General features: G+C 36.9%; 1 protein-coding gene across 4 annotated transcripts in view; it reads left to right on the forward strand.

The window, feature by feature from the left end:
* LOC105495028 (Fas associated factor 1) overlaps positions 1 to 19,205 on the forward strand; it is a 504,146-nt gene that overhangs the window by 149,071 nt on the left and 335,870 nt on the right. For all 4 annotated transcript variants that reach the window (XM_071093153.1, XM_071093175.1, XM_071093142.1 and 1 more), the window contains one exon: positions 7,896 to 7,942. In XM_071093153.1, coding sequence (XP_070949254.1) covers positions 7,896 to 7,942 — 47 coding nt within the window. The remainder of the gene's footprint in view (positions 1 to 7,895; positions 7,943 to 19,205) is intronic.

A 19,205-nucleotide genomic window follows, 5' to 3' on the forward strand; every position in this document is an offset into this window, starting at 1 on the left:
TTAATTTGAGGTCTTTCTAACTTTTTGCTGTGGGTGTTCAGTGCTATAAACTTTTCTCCTGACACTGCTTTAGCTATGTTCCAAAGTCTCTGGTATATTGTATCTTTGATCTCATTAGTTTCAAAGAATTTCTTGAATTCTGCCTTCATTTTATTGTTTACCCAAAGTCATTCAGGAGCAGGTTGTTTTAACTTCCATTAAATTATATGCTTTTGAGTGATTTTTTAGTATTAATTTCTATTTTTATGGCACTGTGGTTGAAGAGTATGGTTGATATGGTTTCCATTTTTTTCAGTTTGCTGAGAATTGTTTTATGGCCAATTATGTGGTCAGTTTTAGAGTATGTGCCATGTGCAGATGAGAAGAATGTATATTCTGTTGTTTTGGGATGGAGAGTTCTGTAGATGTCTATTAGGCTTATTTAGTCAAGTGTCCAGTTTGGTTCTGGAATGCCTGATCCAAACTGATTCTTAATTTTCTCCCTTGATGATCTGTCTAATAATGTTAGTAGAGTATTGAAGTCTCCTATTATTATTGTGTGGTTACTAAGTCTCTTCATTGATCTCTAAGTATTTGCTGTTTGGATCTGGATGCTTCTGTGTTTGGTGCATATATATTTAGGATAGTTAGGTCGTCTTGTTGAATTGAACCCTTTAGCATTATGTAATGCCCTTGTTGGATGTGCTGCTGGATTTGGTTTGCTAGTATTTTGAATGATCCAAAAATCACTCAAAAACATACAATTTAATGGAAGTTAACCTGCTTTTGAATGACTTTGGGTAAACAATAAAATAAAGGCAGAATTCAAGAAATTCTTTGAAAGCAATGAGATCAAAGATACAATATACCAGAAACTCTGGGACATAGCTAAAGCAGTGTTAGGGAGAAAAGTTTTTTGTTTTTTTGTTTTTTAATCTTTGTTGGTTTAAACTGTGTTTTATCTGAAATTAGAAGAGCAACCCCTGCTTTGTTGATTTTTTGTTTGCTTGGTAGATTTTTCTCTGTCTCTTTACCTTGAGCCTGTGGGTTTGATGGGTCTCTTGCATTTATGTGTGATGGGTCTCTTGATGACAGCATACAGTCGGGTCTTACTTCCTTATCCAACTTGCCAGCCTGTGCCTTTTAATTGGGGCATTGACCCATTTACATACAAGGTTAATATTGATAGGTGAGGATTTATCCTGTCATCATGTTGTTACCTGGTTGTTATGCATACTTAATTGTGTGGTCGCTTTATATTATCAGTGATCCATGCACTTAAGTGTGTTTTTGTGATGGCCTGTATTGGTCTTTCTTTTCCGTATTTAGCACTCCCTTAAGGAGTCAGGTCTAGTGGTAGCAAATTCCCTTAGCATTTGCTTGTCTGAAAAGGATCTTATTTATCCTTTTCTTATGATATATGGAGTGCTTGGTTGGAATTTTTTTTCTTCAAGAATGCTGAATATAATCCCTCAGTCTCTTCTGGCTTGTAGGGTTTCTGCTGAAAGTTCCACTGTTAACCTGAGGAGGTTTCTTTTGTTGGTGACCTCCTTCTTCCTAGCTGCCTTTAACATTTTATCTTTCACTTTGATTTTAGAGAATCTGATTACTGTGTCTTGGGCAAGGTTGTCTTTTATAGTACCTTGCAGGGGTTGTCTGCATTTCCTGAATTTGAATGTTGGCATGTCTAGCCAGGTTGGGGAAAATTTCATGAATGACATTCTATGTTTTCCATGTTTCTTGCTTTCTTTTTTAGGGATGCCAATGAGATGTAGATTTGGTCTCTTTACATAATCCCATATTTCTTGGAGGCTTTGTTTATTCTTGAATCTGTTTTCTTTATTTTCGTCTGACTGAATTATTTTGGAGAACCGGTCTTCAGACTCTGATAGTCTTTCCTCTCCTTGGTTGATTTCCTGCTGTTAGTATTTGTTAATATTGTTTGCCTCTGTGTCTCCACCCAAATCCCATGTTGAATTGTAATTCCCAATGTTGGGGAAGGGACCTGGTGGGAGGTGATTGGACCATGGGGGTGGATTTCCCCCCAGTGTTCTCATGATAGTGAGTTCTCATGAGATCTGATGGTTTAAAAGTGTGTGGCACTTCCCCCTTCAGTCTCTCTGTCTCTTCTGCTGCCATGTGAAGATGTGCTTGCTTCCCCTTTGCCCTACCGGCATTATTGTTAAGTTTCCTGAAGCCTTCCCAGCCATGCCTTCTGTATAGCCTGTGGAACTGTGAGTCAATTAAACCTCTTTTCTTTATAAATTACCCAGTCTGAAGTAATTCTGTATAGCAGTGTAAATGAACTAATAGACCTGTGATTGTGTTTTAAAATTGTTAGTCTTTCAACTCTATCAGATTCTTTCTTACAATTACCATTTTGCCTTTTATATCCTGTATTATTTTATTGTATTCCTCAGAATCCTTTTATTGGGTTTCAACTTTCTCTTGAATCCAGATGATTTTTGTTTCTATTTATACTCTCAATTCTGTTTCTTTCATTTCATTCAGTCTGGTTAAGACCCAGTACTGGGGAATTAGTGGTGTTGTTTTTAGGTGAGAAGACACTGTGCCTTTTTGAGTTGCTAGAGTTCTTGCACTGGTTCCTTCTCATCAGTGTGGGCTGATCTTCCTTCAATCTTAGAAAATGCTAATCCTTTGAGTTTTTTTTTTTTGCTTTAGTCTTCTTTGATGCATTTGGAGGTTTGATTGTAGTATAAGGTGAGTTCAGCGAAGTCACTTACTTTGTGAAAGATTTTGGGGAGCTCAGGCTAACCTCATCCCTCCTGCTTCATGTTCTCACTTTAGGGGGCTGACACCAGGCCCCCGGCGTTCTTGTCTGGACTCTTGAGGTTAGGAACATGCTCTATTGGAGGTTCTGAGATGTTCCCAGTCCTCTGGCCATGACACCTCCATGGGTGGTGCTAGCCAATGCCCTTTGTCTCGGCAGTGTTAGCAGGCCGTGTGCTCGTGTGTGTGTTTCAGTAGCTGTGGCAGTGTGGCTGGCAGGGTGTACATACATCAAATGGAGTGGGGTACCGGTGGAAACACGGCTGTGGTATGTGCTTCCACTGGTGGCGGCTGCCTCTGTCACATATTTACCTATATATCAAACTACCACACAATTTTGAAAGTTATATGTCCAGTGTATGAGATGTTCTGTTGCTTGATATTATTGCTAATACTTGTATTGTCTGATTTAATTTAACCATTGGATGTGTGGTGGTATCTTATTGTGGTTTTAGTTTGTATTTGTTTGATGACTAATTTGAACATCTTTTTATGTTCTTTTCATCATTCACATATCTTCTTTAGAGAAGTATCTGTTCAGATCTTTCCCCCATTTTCTTATTGACTTGTCAAGTCTCCAGAATTCTTTATAAATTTTTAATATAAATCTGTCTCAGATACATGTATTATAAATACATTTTCCTAGTCTGCAGCTTGTCTTTTTATTTTCTTAATGGTATCTTTTAAAGGACAAACACTTTGAATTTTGATGTCCAATTTAGCAATTCTTTATTTTTCATCATTTGCCTACCCGTTGTTGTGACAGTTTTCTTCTTTGTTTTCTTGGTGTCCTTCTCTGTAAAATTGAGGTAATGTGAGAGTTAAATGAATTGATACGTGTAATGTACTTTGAAAATGCCTCACATTTAATAAAAATGGTATAGTGTTAGCTGCCATTATTGTTACCACAACTCCTTTACTCATAAGTTGTTCTTGAGGCTTTTGGATCCTGTCTCTACATCCCTGTCTCATCTCCATTGCTCTTAAAAATTTGTCATTGCCATTTTCTTTAAGGGTCTTTTGTTTATCAAAAAGGACTAAAGTTAAGATTTTCTATATATTAGAGAAAGGATATCCTAGCATTCCATGTAGGGAATGATTTATATTACATGCCACTGTTTTGTAATCTACCAATTTACCAGTGACTTGGTTTCCTTTCATATGTGATGTTACAGTGAGATTTATAGAAATTTTTGCCATTTCCTTTCCCCAAAAGGTCTAAAGCCCACCATGAATGTCATGATTTCCCCCTTTTGTTAAGGCTCCTTTGACCATCTCTGACATTGGCTTCCACTGTGTTTTATGCATACCTTGTATGCCTTTTAGTGTACTATGGAAAATGGCATTTTAGAGTGTGTTGTTTTTGTTGTCAGTTTTGCTAAACAGAATTTAGAGGCTGGATTTTGATTGAGGTACATTAATTGGATTAAAAATATCACGAACATAATTAGCATGAAGGCAGTAATAGTTATACCAAACTTGAGTTTCAAATGAGTATAAACTAGGTCAAGGTAAGATGTTCTTCTTAAAATACATTACAGTATGATAATGATCCACCATAGTTGTTTGAGTCAGTCTCAGAAATGGAAATATTGTCCTGATTCTGTTCTCTATTATTTTGACCAAATATTTAATCAGTCTATCATTTTCCTATTTATAAAGTGAGAGATATAATATCTGCCTAGCAAAAATAATATTAAGCAATGAGATAGTATTTAGCAAGTGATGTAGTTCTTGTTAATAAACTCAGTATAATTTTTAGTCTATGGTCCAGATCTTATTGATCTCTTTTCTGAAAGTATCCCCTCCATCTGAGCCCCTCTCCTGAGCCCTGGATCAGGTACTGGGCCATCCACAAAGTCTTGCATAGTGCTGGCAATGAATAGGCAGTTGGTAAGAGTGTTGTATTTCACCAAACTTTCAATTTTACCCCGGTTTCTTTTGTCTTTTTTTGTCTTTTTCCTGTGGATTCTATACACTCAAGAAATCAATATTCTTATGGGGGGGGAAAAAAGCAAACAAAAACTTACTGCAGCTGTTCTTCTTACAGTTTCTGTCTTTATGCCTTTCACACTAAATGTTTTAAGAGAGTCAGTTATTCTTAGTTTCCCATTTATCTTTTTAGTTTTTATAATTTAGTTATTGTTAAACTGTTTTAAGATATGTCTGATAACCTTAGGCCTCATAATCTTAGTGTATTTTCACATTTTCTAGCTTTTGTGTAATATCTCCTTATAGTTCTTCTTTGCCTCCTCTGTAACACTTTCCCAGTCTTTTTCCTCCTATCTGTCCTTTACATTTTTATTTTTCTTTGTTTTGTTTTTAATGAATTACTCCAGATTTTATCTTCGTCTGCTTTTTCTTCAACAAAGAAGATAGCTGAGTGAGGGAAGGAGTTAGAATATTTCTAGGGCTTCATTTATTTGCCTTTAAACAGGTGTTGCTTTACTGAAATATAGCTGTGATTTTTCAGTTATGTTTTGGATATCTCCATTTTGGTATTAGCTGAATTTTTCATAGTAAAACTAACTTAACTGTTGAATATACTTGGTCCTTCGTAGAAGGCAAGCTGTGTTATGTTCATCACTATATCTTAATTGTCTAGCATAGTGCTTGGTACATAGTTGGCAATTAATACACGTTTATTATATGAACAATTGATATTCTCCTGTCACCTGAAAGTTAACATGTTCAAAATTGAGCACATTAGAATCTGGAATTTTCCTTTGCTTCTGTATCTTCCTGTTGTTTGAAGCGTAGATCAAATGCCCCCTCTTCTCTAAAGTTTTCCTTAATCATCACAGTCAAAAATCTGTTTCCCTATTCTCTATTGCTTTACCAAATTATACTTTTATTGTACCTTAATTCTGGATTACATTTTACTTATTTATGTACAGAGTTTGCCGTACATAAGATTGAGGTCAGGGGCTAACTTCTCCAAGACAAATTAACTATTTAAAATAATGTAAGGTTTTGGGAAAGGAAAGGGTTGAAAAGTGGTTTTGTGTCACTGTTCCTTCTGCATAGAATCCCCTCCGCATCTTTCTACTTTTCACTCATTCTTCAGCCTCAGCTGAGGCATTTTTTAATCCAGGTTTTTCTGAGCCGACTTTAAGTCTTGAATAGGTGACTTTTCTTTGTATTCCTCTATTATTAACTCCTTTAATAAATAATTATTGAGTGCCTTTAATGTGCAGACACTGTGCTAGACAGGCCTTTTAGAAACAAAAAGGCAGGACTTTTGTGGCTGAGTATGTAATGTTTAGCTCATTATACAATTACGTATTACACAGATAAGGAAACTGAGGCTCAAATAAGTTAAGTGATTACACTAAGGTTACCAAATTAATAAATGGGAGAGGCTGGTTTCAGACTTTGGACTTTCTGAGTCCTTGGTGTTCTTTCCATTATACTTTGGCATTCCTCAGTGAAAATGTTTTTCGAAAGATTTGAACCAAATCTTTCTAAGCTCTGGTATTTTGTTTCTTTTCCAGCACCACAGAGCATTCTCTTAACCATTTACTGTTATTTAGCAAAGGGGATATGTGTAGATAGAACCATTGCTGTCAACAAAAAGAGGATAGTTAACCTGGTACTGGGCAGAAATACTTCCATTGAATTTGTGTCTTTGAAAACTGATTTTAGCATTTGCTTTACTCAAAGGATTTATAAGCCTCCAGAGTTGTCAGGGTTCTATGGTATCTATTGTCTATATTAATCTGTGGATTTCTTTGTTTTTTTCCACTGTAACATTACAGCTCTCAAAATTCATAGCAAACACCCTACCCTCTATTTCCATTCAACAGTGTGATGGTATGAATTTGACCCACCTCTGGCAAATACTTAAGTTAATATTTCACAAAATACCCAAACTCCTGTTGGCAATGGATTTCCAGGCAGCTGATAAAACATTGAATTGATAGGTGTATTTTGTTTTTGTGGGTTATTCATTTTGACGTGGATACAGAAGGGTAGGGAAGGAGAAGTTGTTATAGTATAAAGACAGAGTTGGAAAAGTTGGGCTTATGTTGTTGTTTGTTTTTGTTTTGTTTTCCTGAGAATATTCTCTGTTACCCTGCAGTAAGCTGTCTACAGTCCAGGATTTGACAGCCTGCTTGCTTAATAGCCTTCAAAAACACCCATGTCCTGTCATACCTGTGCTATGTTCTGACTATTTGGTACTGCTTAGAGATTAGTTTTAGGGATGTTTTATATAAGGAAACCTCTCTTCTAATGCTGCCTCCTTTTGTCACCTGTTAATAGTCATGGTGTTAGGTTTATTGAAGGACTTTTGCCTCTATATTCTTTTCTTCTCAATGTTTTTTTCATTAGGAGTAATGGCCGGGCATGGTGGCTCATGCCTGTAATCCCAGCACTTTGGGAGGCCGAGGCGGGTGGATCACCTGAGGTCGGGAGTTTGAGACCAGCCTGGGCAACATAGTGAGACCTCATCACTATAAAAAGTGATTAGGAACCCCATCTCTACTAAAACATGGAGAAACCCTGTCTCTACTAAAAATACAAAAGTAGCTGGGCTTGGTGGCTCATGCTTGTAATCCTAGCTAGTTGGGATGCTGAGGCAGGAGAATTGCTTGAACCTGGGAGGTGGAGGTTGCAGTGAGTTGAGATAGTGCCATTGCACTCTAGCCTGGGCAACAAGAGCGAAACTCCGTCTCAAAAAAAAAAAAAAAAAAAAAAAGGAAAGAAAGAATAATGATCATAACATGAAATAGTACTTTCATTTGTGATTTTATATCTTGCTCTTCTCAGTTTGACAAAGGAAATGTTTATAATATTAAGTTACTGATTTTTCCTGTTTAGACATCCTTAAACTTTGGGTTCTGTGGGTGTTTTGCCTGAATTAGAACTGTGGAATTAGACTTTATGACTCAAGGTTTGGGGATGTTACATGTCAAATGCATGTTTTTTAATTTTTTAAAATACAGTTTTATAACTGAGAAATATAGAAACATGTATTTAGTAGACAACATTTTGCCTCACTAAAAAAATTAGTATTATATTTAAATAAATTTTTAAAAATATATGTATTTCCTTTGAAAGTGTTCTCCATCACATTTGGCATTTATCTGTTTCTTTCAATGGCCTTCTCTGTTTCTTGTTTGCAGGCAGCTATCAATGGTGTAATACCCCAGGAAAATGGCATTCTACAAAGGTATGTTATAAAGTGCTTACCAGTTAAGATGACTTAGCAGAACAAAAAACAACTAACTGTTAATTTTTTTGTTTCATTTTTTAATGGAGCATTGATTTGGGGTATATAAGTTCATTAATATTGTTCTTTCAGATATTTCTGTGTATTATATTAATTCCCTAAAGTCTCCAACTTTTAACTGTATCAAATTACTACATATTTGGTAACACCATCTTTTAAGGTGGTTTTAATTTTTAAGAAAGCTTTTCAAGCTTATTCTTTGATTTATAAGATGAAAGGAACTGAATTTTTTAAACTACTAGCACTGGCTATTGGCTTAATAACCCCAGAATATGGTTGTCAAACTTAACTATACAGGCTTTATCTCCAGGCTTACTACAGACATTTTCTCCTTCCCTTTTAGGTTCTAAACCAAGTATATGATAATTTGCAACAATTTGAGGCAGTTCTTAATAATGTAACTTTTTAGAGTACTGAACTATTTCACTTGAAGTATCCAGTGTTAACAAGTGGAATGGTTTTAGAGGTTTTGTGTTATGGCCAGAAGGTAAAATTGGAAGATGTGGCCAAGAGAATTATAACAGTTACAACGTAATTCCTTAAGTTAAAAATAAATTCATGACTTTTGTCTCCTTAAAAATTGGAGACTCTGGTTCTAGATTAAAGAACACTCTAAAGTCTTAGGAGGTAAAACCATTCTCCCTTCCAAGTGTAGTTTAATTACTTGATTTTTCCCGCCTTTCCTATCAATTCAAACTTTGGCTTGAATTTGGGTGGCTGGGATTTCTAAGTCACTGAAGCATGATCTGCTAAGTGCAGATGAGGCAAACAGAAACAGCAGATTAGGAATGAGGTCGTTTTGGAGAGCAAGAAAACTACTCTTGCAGAAACATCAGGAAGTTGACCATGAACTGCAAAATGTGCTGTTCTTTATAAGAAACCATATATTTAGGATGGAAGCAAAATTCTGTTTGATACCTGTACCACCTTTAATGATTAATGGTTTTTAGATGAAAGCAATGGTAAAACAGACCTATACCCTCATTCCTCTCTTTTAAACTATCAGAAAGATTTTCATCCAGAGTAAATGCGGCTGATTTCCAGAGTTTCTACCAACTTCTATTTGTTTAATTTTTAGTTTGTTGTTTGTTCAAAAACATTCAATTCTATCGAAACCCTTGCCTAGAAAGCGAATCAGATGAACTTCCTTTATGGTCATTTTTTTTCTTAGTTTAGAAAGTTTTACACTGTTAAATATCACTCCAGTTTTATTTTTGAGTAAATGTTATTGCCACTTTTTGTGCCAAAGTTTTTGCTATGCAAAATCTGTGTGGATTCAGCTACTGGATTCTGAATACATATTGGATATATCATCCAATTAATAGCATTTGCCATAGGTGAACTGTAGAAACTTCTTCTCCCCTGGAAACATTCCGTCTTTCCTGTCACAGATTATACTTTTTGTTTAATATATTTTATGACTAGAAATTCAGTATTAAACTGATTTCTCATAAAGTTACTATAATATTTGGGGTTGAACTTTGATCAGAGTAGGATTTTGTTGGTTTTGTTTGCTTTTTTTGAAGGAATGAATCATATGTCTACATGAGAAAATCAGTTGTATCTAGTAATATTCTTCAACTATTTCCTTCCTAACATGGTTCTTTAGCTTTGAAATCATTGTGGATTTAACATAACTGAAAATTACTCTTGTATGTCTACTGACCAGAGGAAAACAAGAGGGCTCTTTGTGTACTTTCTCATAGGCTTAACACTGAAAGTAGAAGGCACTAGGCTAGAAATGGTATATTCAGGCGGTTAAAAAGATCTTTGTTTTGTATGTTTGCTTTTTATAATAAAGTTGAATTTATATAGTCTGTGTATACAACTGTTAAATTGTTAGTCCATCCCTTACTTAACAAAGAAAGGAGGTATCAAATACTATAGTTTAAAGAAATTACTATATAAAGCAATATTCTCATGAGATAATGAACTTTTGGTAGGAAATAAATACCTACCTCACTGATACATGTGTTGATGCTAAATTCCTTTGACTGGAAATTATTATTATTATTATTATTATTTTGTTTTGAGAGAAAGAAGAGCCAGTATGTGCCTTATAGCTTTTCTTGAAGTCAGGTTTTTGTATGAATCCAAGAGGGAATATGATTTTTAATGTAACCATAAACTTCAAGGGAAAGAAACTTTTTTTGTATGCTTAAGGCAGTGTGCTAGGCAATTGACATATTTTTATTCATTTAATACTCACTACAACCTGTAAGAGGTAAATGTTTATATTTTATGTATGAGGAAATTCAAAGTTAGAGAGTTTACATAGGCTTGCCCAAGTTCACAAGCATAGAAGCAGGTGGTGAGGTCTAGATTGTCTTATTTTAAAAGCCATGCTCTATCTTCTCTATTACTCTGTCTTCTTCAAGATCAGTCAGTGAGGTATTTCAAAACTTTTAAGATTTTTCCTTTGTGGGCTGGGCATGGTAGCTCATGCCTATAATTCTAGCACTTTGGGAGGCTGAGGCTGGCAGATCACTTGTGGTCAGGAGTTCAAGACCAGCCTGGCCAACATGGTAAAAACCCTGTCTCTACTAAAAATAGAACTTGAACCCGGGAGACCAAGGTTGCAGTGAGCCAAGACTGCACCTCTGCCTTCCAGCCTAGGCAACAGAGTGCGACTCCATCTTAAAAAAAAAAAAAAAAGATTTTTATTTTGGATAAAGAAGTTGAAATTCAATATATGTACATAATGTCTTTCTTCCACAGCTTTGTTTTTTATAGTTACTATTTTAGTTGTAAGCTATTAAAGGCAGATATTATTATTCCTCATTTTACAGGTAGATAGGATAAGTCATAAAGTGACTTGGCCCAGATGTTACAGCGTGATGTTGATGGAGTCAGGAATATAACCAAGGCTTCTGGCTGTTTCTCCAAGGCTTATTTCACTAGACAGTATATTGCTAATACAGCATACTGTGTGTAACTTATGCAGTCATAAATGTAAACTATTCATTCAGTCATAAACAAACATTGAGTATGTGTATTTACATGGTCTGGTATATTATTTATTTAACATATTGTCCAGGGCCTCTTTAAAAATTATTTTTGGATATATTTTTAGGAAGAAATGTTAGTGAATTACTTGTATAATTGGAGAGCTGATGCCATGTTTTCAAAAAGTAAACTTTATAAATTAATAGCATAATTTAACCACTCACTAAGTGGATGGTATTTATTAACTCATACTTGTTTTATTACCCAGACAGGTGTACAGTATATTCATTTGACCATTGTTTAATTCATGGAGAACACCTAGATAAGACAACATTTATTTTCAAACCTTGACCACTAGGCTTTCAGAATATATAAATGCCCAGCTTTTTTGACTTAGAAAATAGCCATTATAGCCAGTTAGTCTCTATGTATTGCTTTGTGTAATTTCCATTTTAAAAACCTGATTTAATTGATTCACAAGTTTATCTCTAAAATAAATGTGGAGTTTTTTTTTTTTTTTTTTTTTTTTAGGAGATGCCTAAAGATTTTGCCATGGCATAGACTTTAAAAAATTGAAATAATTAGCAAGTACAGAGTTCCTGTTTACTTTTCTTTCTGTTCATTGCCTTCCAAGAGCCTGAGTTGTTTGTAGAGGAAAGTTAAGTAAGGATAAAAACACTTGGTTGAAGTTTTAGAACTAAATTTCTACATAGAGCTTCCAAATCGGTGGCATTTTTATATTTATTTATTTTTAAGGTACAGGGATCTTGCTATGCTGCTTAGGCTGGACTTGAACTCCTCCTGAGCTCAAGCAATCTTTCTGACTCAGCCTCCTGAGTAACTGGGTCTACAGGCATGTGACACCTTGCCCAGTTTCCCATTAGTATCTTTTTTGTTGTTGTTGTTGTTGTTGTTGTTGTTGTTGTTGTTGTTTTGGGAGACAGGGTCTTGCTCTGTAGCCCAGGCACAATCACAGCCTTGACTTCCTGGGCGGAAGTGATCCTGCCACCTCAGCCCCCTGAGTAGCTGGTACTATAGGTGCTCACCACCATACCTAGCTAATTTTTGTATTCTTTGTAGAGATGGGGTCTCATGATGTTGCCCAGGATTTCTAGACTCCTGAGTTCAAGCCATCCTCCCACCATGGCCTCACAGAGTGCTAGGATTACAGGCATGAGCCACTATACCTGGCTTTCAATCAATATCTTTTTTTAAAAAAAGATATTTATAGATTAGTCAATCTATAATGATTACATTATTAGATTATTAAATAGAAAAGAATAGCAAGGCCAAATTATAAGATCATGGTTTTCACAGCTGGGAAATTTTTAAAATGCATTTACTCTTTTTTGATTCGATAATTTTGGATGTTTTTGTATTCTTTGGATCTCATTAAATGTTAGTGAAAACTGATGGGATCATTCATTGACTGGTAAGATCTCTCTCTTCCTCTCATTTTTTGGATTGCCTTTTTGTTTTGAGACGAGGTCTCACTCTGTCACCCAGGCTGGAGTGCAGTGGCATGATCTCAGCTCACTGCAACCTCTACCTCCCAGACTCAATTGATCCTCCCACATCAGCCTCCTGAGTAGCTGGGCTATAGGCATGTGCCACCAAGCCTGGCTAATTTTTGTATTTTTTGTAGAGATGTGGTTTTGCCCCAGCCATGTTGCTCAGGCTAGTCTTGAACTCCTGAGCACAAGTGATCCTCCTGCCTCAGCCTCCCAAAGTGCTGGGATTACAGGTATGAGCCACCGCACCTGGTCTACCCTAGCAATTTTACCAGAGGGAATTTTAAATAGGGAGTCAGTTACACAGATATAGAGAAGTTTGAAAGATCAGAAAAGGGATAGTGAGACAACCTAGATAGAATGACTGCAGGAGGCAGCTGTACCACCAAGCGCAGGTATGGGTGGTTCTTTCTGCTTGGCAAGGAAAGGAGCCCAGGGCAAGAGCAGACTCATAGCTTCAGTGAGAAGGGTAGGGATGTGGAGGTCATGATTCCCATTCCAGACCAAGAAGCAGCAGCTAGAACACATCTACCAGGGAGAGCCCCCTGCCGACCACCAGTGGGCACAAAGGAAAGTGATAGAGGAACAAAGGAAAGAGGCTGATGGAGGTTGAGGTTAACAAAACTTTATTTGTAGCTCAGTGGAAGAGCCCTAGGAACTTGTCCCCAGACATATGAGAAGGAATTCCTGTTCAGCTGATACTGGTAGCTTTGGCAGGATGCAGAGAGACTTACGGAAAAGGTGCTGGGGGAAAAGAAAAAAAAGCTAGAAGCTAACATCAGTGGTTGATGCTAAAACAAAATGAGTGCCACCATTGGGGTGATATGTCACTGGTAGGGTGATGTTGATAGGATCAATGTGCAAACTGCAAGAAGATAGGGGTGTGTGTATGTGTTTGTGTGTTTGCTGCCAAAGTTTCTGTTCTGTTACTGGTCATAAGGCCATAGTTGATACTGTGAGTTTATTTCACCATTTATTCTGTATTCCCTGTTGTCAGCTAGCACCTCAAATGGTCAGGGTTTTTTTTTGTTTTTGTTTTTTTTTCTTTTCCCCCCGGTGGAGCATCTTACACCTTCATTTTTGAAGAGTCAGAATCCTCAGTTTACCTGCTTTTTTATTAGTTGTAATTTTGCGTTCTTACTAGACATGCCCCCCAAAAATCTCCTGGGCTCCAGTCATAGTCCATTGTGTAGCAGCAGCCCAGTTTTTTTCTTGGTAATCAGGACCAGTCACTCTAGCCAGTACTCCTTCCCTAGGTGGTAATTCAGTGCCACGAGGAGTGCAAAATGGCCAAGCAGCATTCTCAAGGTCCAATTCAATGGAAGTGTTGTGGAAATGTTACATCTTTGGGAACCATGATTTCTGAACCATCAGCACCCAAAGTTGCAGGAGGCAAAAGTTTAGTAAGCTGTTAGGCATGTAAGAGGAATCACTGTGAACACTTAATTCCCATACATGTGTTTTCTGGCAGTATGAAAAATAGTGTGGTGTTTTGGACACTGATGTAAACCATTTATACCACATACTTTCAAGAGGAACCCCAATCTTTGAGGTTATCTCCTAACCAGTGTCATAACTGAATCTTTAGTAAGTCATTCTGTTGTTCTGTCAAGCTAGCTGCTCCTGAGTAATGGCATACACAGTGATCCCAGTGCTGTACTTCTTTTGCTGTGAAACAAGTTCCTTAGTTAGAACCAATGTTGTGTGGGAAGCCATCAATATTTAGGTATTCCCTAAGTCCTTGAATGGTGGTCCTGACAGATGCATTGCTGTCAGGTAAGTCAAGTTCCTATTTAGAAAAGTGTCTTTTTTAGAGAAGATAGATCGCTGCCCCCTCCATGATGGAAATATTTTATTACCAGGTCCCTGGGAAATGGCACCTTATTGGGGACTCAGTATTAGTCTGTGTCACTTGCAGTTTAGGCACTCCATAGTTTGCCTAGCTAGATGCAGCCTTGGTGAGGGGAAGTCCATGTTGTCGTGTCTGTGCGTAACCTCCATCTCTGTTGACATGGCCACATTGTACATTAATGCATCAAGCAGCCTCAGTAGGAAGGGATAAAAAGCTGACTGAACAATGTCTTCTTATCCATGTTATTAAGATCGTTTTTTAAAATTGGTTAGCCTTTAGAGAATATTCACTTAAGAAACAAATATATTTAGCTGGGCGCAGTGGCTCATACCTGTAATCCCAGCACTTTGGGACGCCAAGGCGGGTGGATCGCCTGAGGTCAGGAGTTCGAGACCAGCCTGGCCAGCATAGTGAAACCCTGTCTCTACTCAAGATACCGCCCCCCCCCCCCCAAAAAAAATTTAGCTGGGCGAAGTGGCGGGCATTTGTAATCCCAGCTACTCAGGAGGCTGAGGCAGGAGAATCGCTTGAACCCAGGGGGCAGAGGTTGCAGTGAGGCAAGATTACGCCATTGCACTGTAGCCTGGGCAACAAGAGTGAAACTCCGTCTCCAAACAAACAAAACCAAATATATTTTTATTCTGTGTGCATTCTAAAGGATCTATTTTCATATCTCTTCTCCAGACTTTCTTGTCATCCAGTTTTCCAATTTTATTCTTTTCAGGACCTGAACTGCTGGCCAACCCATCATCTATTGCCTATGATTCAATGTCGATTTATACCTCAGGCTATCTCTCCTTCCAGATGAAGTGGTGAACATAGTACAACATTAAGTTCTCCCTAGTGGGAGGCTTTTCTTTCACTGCTGTCTTTCAGGGTTATCATTGATTGTGGTCATAGTACTACAGCAGTGTAATTTTGGTTGGTGCCAGCATATTGTACATAATCATTTTTTCTCTTCCCAGTCCAAATTTTTTTTCCCCTCAGTTAACTTAGTTATTTCTTATTAATTGTTGGGAAATACAGAGTACAGCTTTCACCCTCATGTGCTTTCAACCACTGGACTCTAGAAACTTTACCAAGGTGGCAGCACCTGTATTTTTGTGGTATGTGTCTGCTAATCCCTAACTTGCATGCGTCCTACCAAAGTATCAAAGTATAGGTTTAGTTTTCCTTATTTGAAGTGCATAGGACCAGAAGTATTTCACATTTCAGTTTTTTTCAGATTTGGGGATATTTACTTTATACATACTGGTTGGTTGAGCATCCCTAGTCCAAAAATCCGAAATGTTCCAGTGAGCATTTCCTTTGAGTGTTATGTCAGTGCTCAAAAAGTTTCAGAGTTTGGAACATTTCAGATTTCAGACTTTTGGATTACGGAGACTTAACCTATACTTGCTGCTTATGCACTTCAGGACCAATCTATGTTGTCATCAGTGTAATATCGTTCTTTGGAATGTCAAGTTAATCAAGATCTCTACAGACTATTATTATGACAAAATGTCAAGTTAATCAAGATCTCTACAGACTATTATTATGACAAAGAGCAGGAGAGTTGATGTAATCTTTAGGAAAAGACAGTGAAGGTATTAGTGTACCCTGCTATGTGAAAGCAAAATGCACGTCCCAGTGCTTACAAATTAGTGTAGAAAATAAAACACATATGCAAGATCATTTGTTTCCAGTGGTCCCTTCTTACATTACAGTCCTAACTCCATGGATCAGGAAACCAATATGGAATATCTACCAGTTACTGAGTGTGTTTTTTTCTATTATACCTCCAGGGCCTAGGGAAATAACTGCAGGGTAGATTGACTGACTGATCACATTTACTGTGAATTGATTTGGGCCAAAACTTGACTTCCAACTCTAGTCTTTCACTTTTGTAAATTCCCCAGTAATTAGCATCATTTTAGAGTTAGCATCTAGTAATCTCCTAAAAATCTGGATATTTTCTTTTTATTGGCACACAGATACTCTAGTAAACAGCTGCAAGTGTCTTAATGGAAATCTTAGAGGAAAATTTACAATAAATACTTGTGGCACTGTTGTGTTTTAGGGGTCCATGCCTCATTTAATCCAGGGGCTTTATGTCTGTGAACCAACTTGTGTTTGGAAACTGGAAGTGACTTTGATTCTCCATAGTGGTCACTGAAGTCAGGATTTAGGCTACCAAGTCTGGGGTTTCTACTGTTTATAGATCAAGTAGTGTTTTAATAGACTGACCTTTAATTTTGTTCCTTAGAAATACCATGCTCAGTTCGAAACTCCGTCTCAAAAAAAAAAAAAAAAAAAAAAAACCAAAACAAACAAAAACAAAAACAAAAAACCACATTCAGTTAAGTACTTCTAAAGGTGTCTGCAGGTCTTGTACGTCACAACCTTCTTGATTGTCACTTTCTGTCCATGCTGTGCATTAACATGATTGTTCTTACCTTTTCTCTGTCAAATTTTACCATTTGACCTCTGCCACTCTGGAATCTGATCAGCTTGTTCGGGAGTCTTTCTCAATCATGCCATCTCCCCATGTCATTCCCAACTCACAGAAAACAGTCACCACAGAGTTTTTCAAATACAGATTCCCTTACTAATGTATTTTAAAATGCTTTAATACTGTATCCTCCAGGACCGCATGGATGATGTATAGGATGGTATGTATATATTCAGATAATACATGGTAAATCTATTCCAGCATTCCTGTTTCTTTAAGCATCTGTATTTCTTCTACATTATGCTAGGAAGGTTCAGGCATCTCATCCATATGAAATGTGGACTCTTTTGAGAGTTTTCATTTAGCCAACTAATAAACTATTAAGAGTTTAAGCTAAGAGCTTTCACAAAAGTGGAGGCTAGCATTCTCAGTCATGGGAGAAGGAGCTGTTCACCGACGTATCCTCATTCCATATCTTAGGGCCTCACTCCTTCCAAAACAAAGGAAACTTAGAAAGTATGTTTATTCAACTTTCACCATAATTCTGCAATCTGCAAAATTAAATTTTGGACCCAATTCTTGACAGAGTTGTACCTATGGTTACAACAAGTAAGAAACTTTTAAAAGGCTATTTTTAAAATTTTGTAGCTATCTTGTCATGACTTGAGCTGAAAGTTAAAAACTTAAAAACTCTGTATCATTTTCTTTTTTAAGTCTCCAAGTCAGAAGCAGCCATCCACAAGTCCTTGGTGTCATTATTACCATCAAAATAGTCAAATCAAACAGTAATTTGGTTCTCTTAGACACTTGTTTCAATAGGCATATCATCATAATTAGCTACAGGTGATAATGCAGTAATCATTATGCCAATGCATGGAATGCATCACTAGTATCCCGTTTATTATTGACAAGGAGCTAGCAGTGAATTGAAGGTCACGGTCACATAATCAAGCCAATTCTTGAATCCTGTCTTTGAGAGTATATTTCCTGGGAACTCTTTACTGTATCAGGATCCAATCAGGAAAATGAAACATACTAGATATTTCAGCAGAGGAAATTTAAGGTAGGATTGGTTACATAGGTATAGAAGACTGAAAGAGCAAAAAGAGGTAACATGGATATGATAAATGCCGGAGGAAGCTACCACTGTTAGGTTTAGGGAACAGAGGGGTTTAACAGAACCATGAAGCACAGAGGAGCTTCATGAAGCTGGGGATCAGACCTCTGTGAATGTACACTGTCCAGCTGCTGCTCGTGTTTAAGGGAATATCAAGAAGCTGGTTATAAGAGTGCTGAAAAGAGCTGAAGACTGGAACCCACCTACAGGGTGATGCTGATGGAACTGTACACAAGCAGGAAAAAAGAAGTCTCTCCTCCCTTCGTTACTAATCTCTACTAATCTCCTCTTTAACTACTAATCTCTAGATAGCATCTCATCTTGGTAGAATCTAACAGGAAACCATCTAGCAGAAGAAAATACAGTTTTGCAGAATACTGGCCCCAGCATCCCAGAGTAGACTATATAGAAAGGTGGATTTGAAGTCAAAAAACAGTAAGTCAGTGACTCGCTTTTTCTTAGGTTTTTCTTCAGTTCTGAGAAGTTATGACAAACTTTAGAGATGTGGAATGTCATCGCACAGATTCTGTTCATAGATGTTTAAGAGCTCACTTTAGATTTCAGCTGTGGAATTCTTTCCTGCGTTTGGACATTTTCTTGGTTCCCATGTTTTTTTGTACAAGATTACTTTCTTTGAATTTAACAGCTAGGAGAAAGGATAGGTTTTTGTCTTGGATCAGTGATTACTGGATTATCTGAGCTCTGTTGATTGAAAAACTAACTGTTTTTGAACTTTTTGGAATATGATTTACAATGAGAAATACTTGGAGTTGCAAACACATGTACATATACAACTATGTAACAGAATAAAAAGTTTTATGGAACAATAGTTGGTCCTGTTAAGTGACACAATACTGATAATTTCTATTCTAATCTTTAAAAGACTGATCACAACTCACCAAGTCAACGATGTAATCTATAGTTTGATGAACACTGTTCAAAGCAGTAGTATGAAGAAGGGAAATTAAATAAAAAATAAAAATAAATATAACTTTTTCTGCTGAATTGAAAAACAATTGAACATTGTTTTTTCTTAAATTCAGGTTGAGAAGAAAGATGTTTTAGAGCTGGTCTTGAGTTCTAGTGGTTGTGAAAGATACATACCATACTGATGTTGCAGTTGAAACACTCCTATGGTTCCCTCTCTCCCCACCTCCTTCTCTCAGAGAGGAAAAAAGAGAAGTGGCAATACATGTGATAAATTAAGTCAGAGAAAAGCCAAATTTTAAAATAATTATTCCTCTACTTGTTAGTTTGGCAAATATTTGAGTGCCTCCTATGTATAAAATCTTAAGCTCAGGGCAGAGGATACAGCCATTAAAAACACAAACAAGGCCGGGCGTGGT

This window comes from Macaca nemestrina, chromosome 1 (genome assembly GCF_043159975.1).
Source record: "Macaca nemestrina isolate mMacNem1 chromosome 1, mMacNem.hap1, whole genome shotgun sequence".
In the NCBI taxonomy this organism is placed as follows: Eukaryota; Metazoa; Chordata; class Mammalia; order Primates; family Cercopithecidae; genus Macaca; species Macaca nemestrina.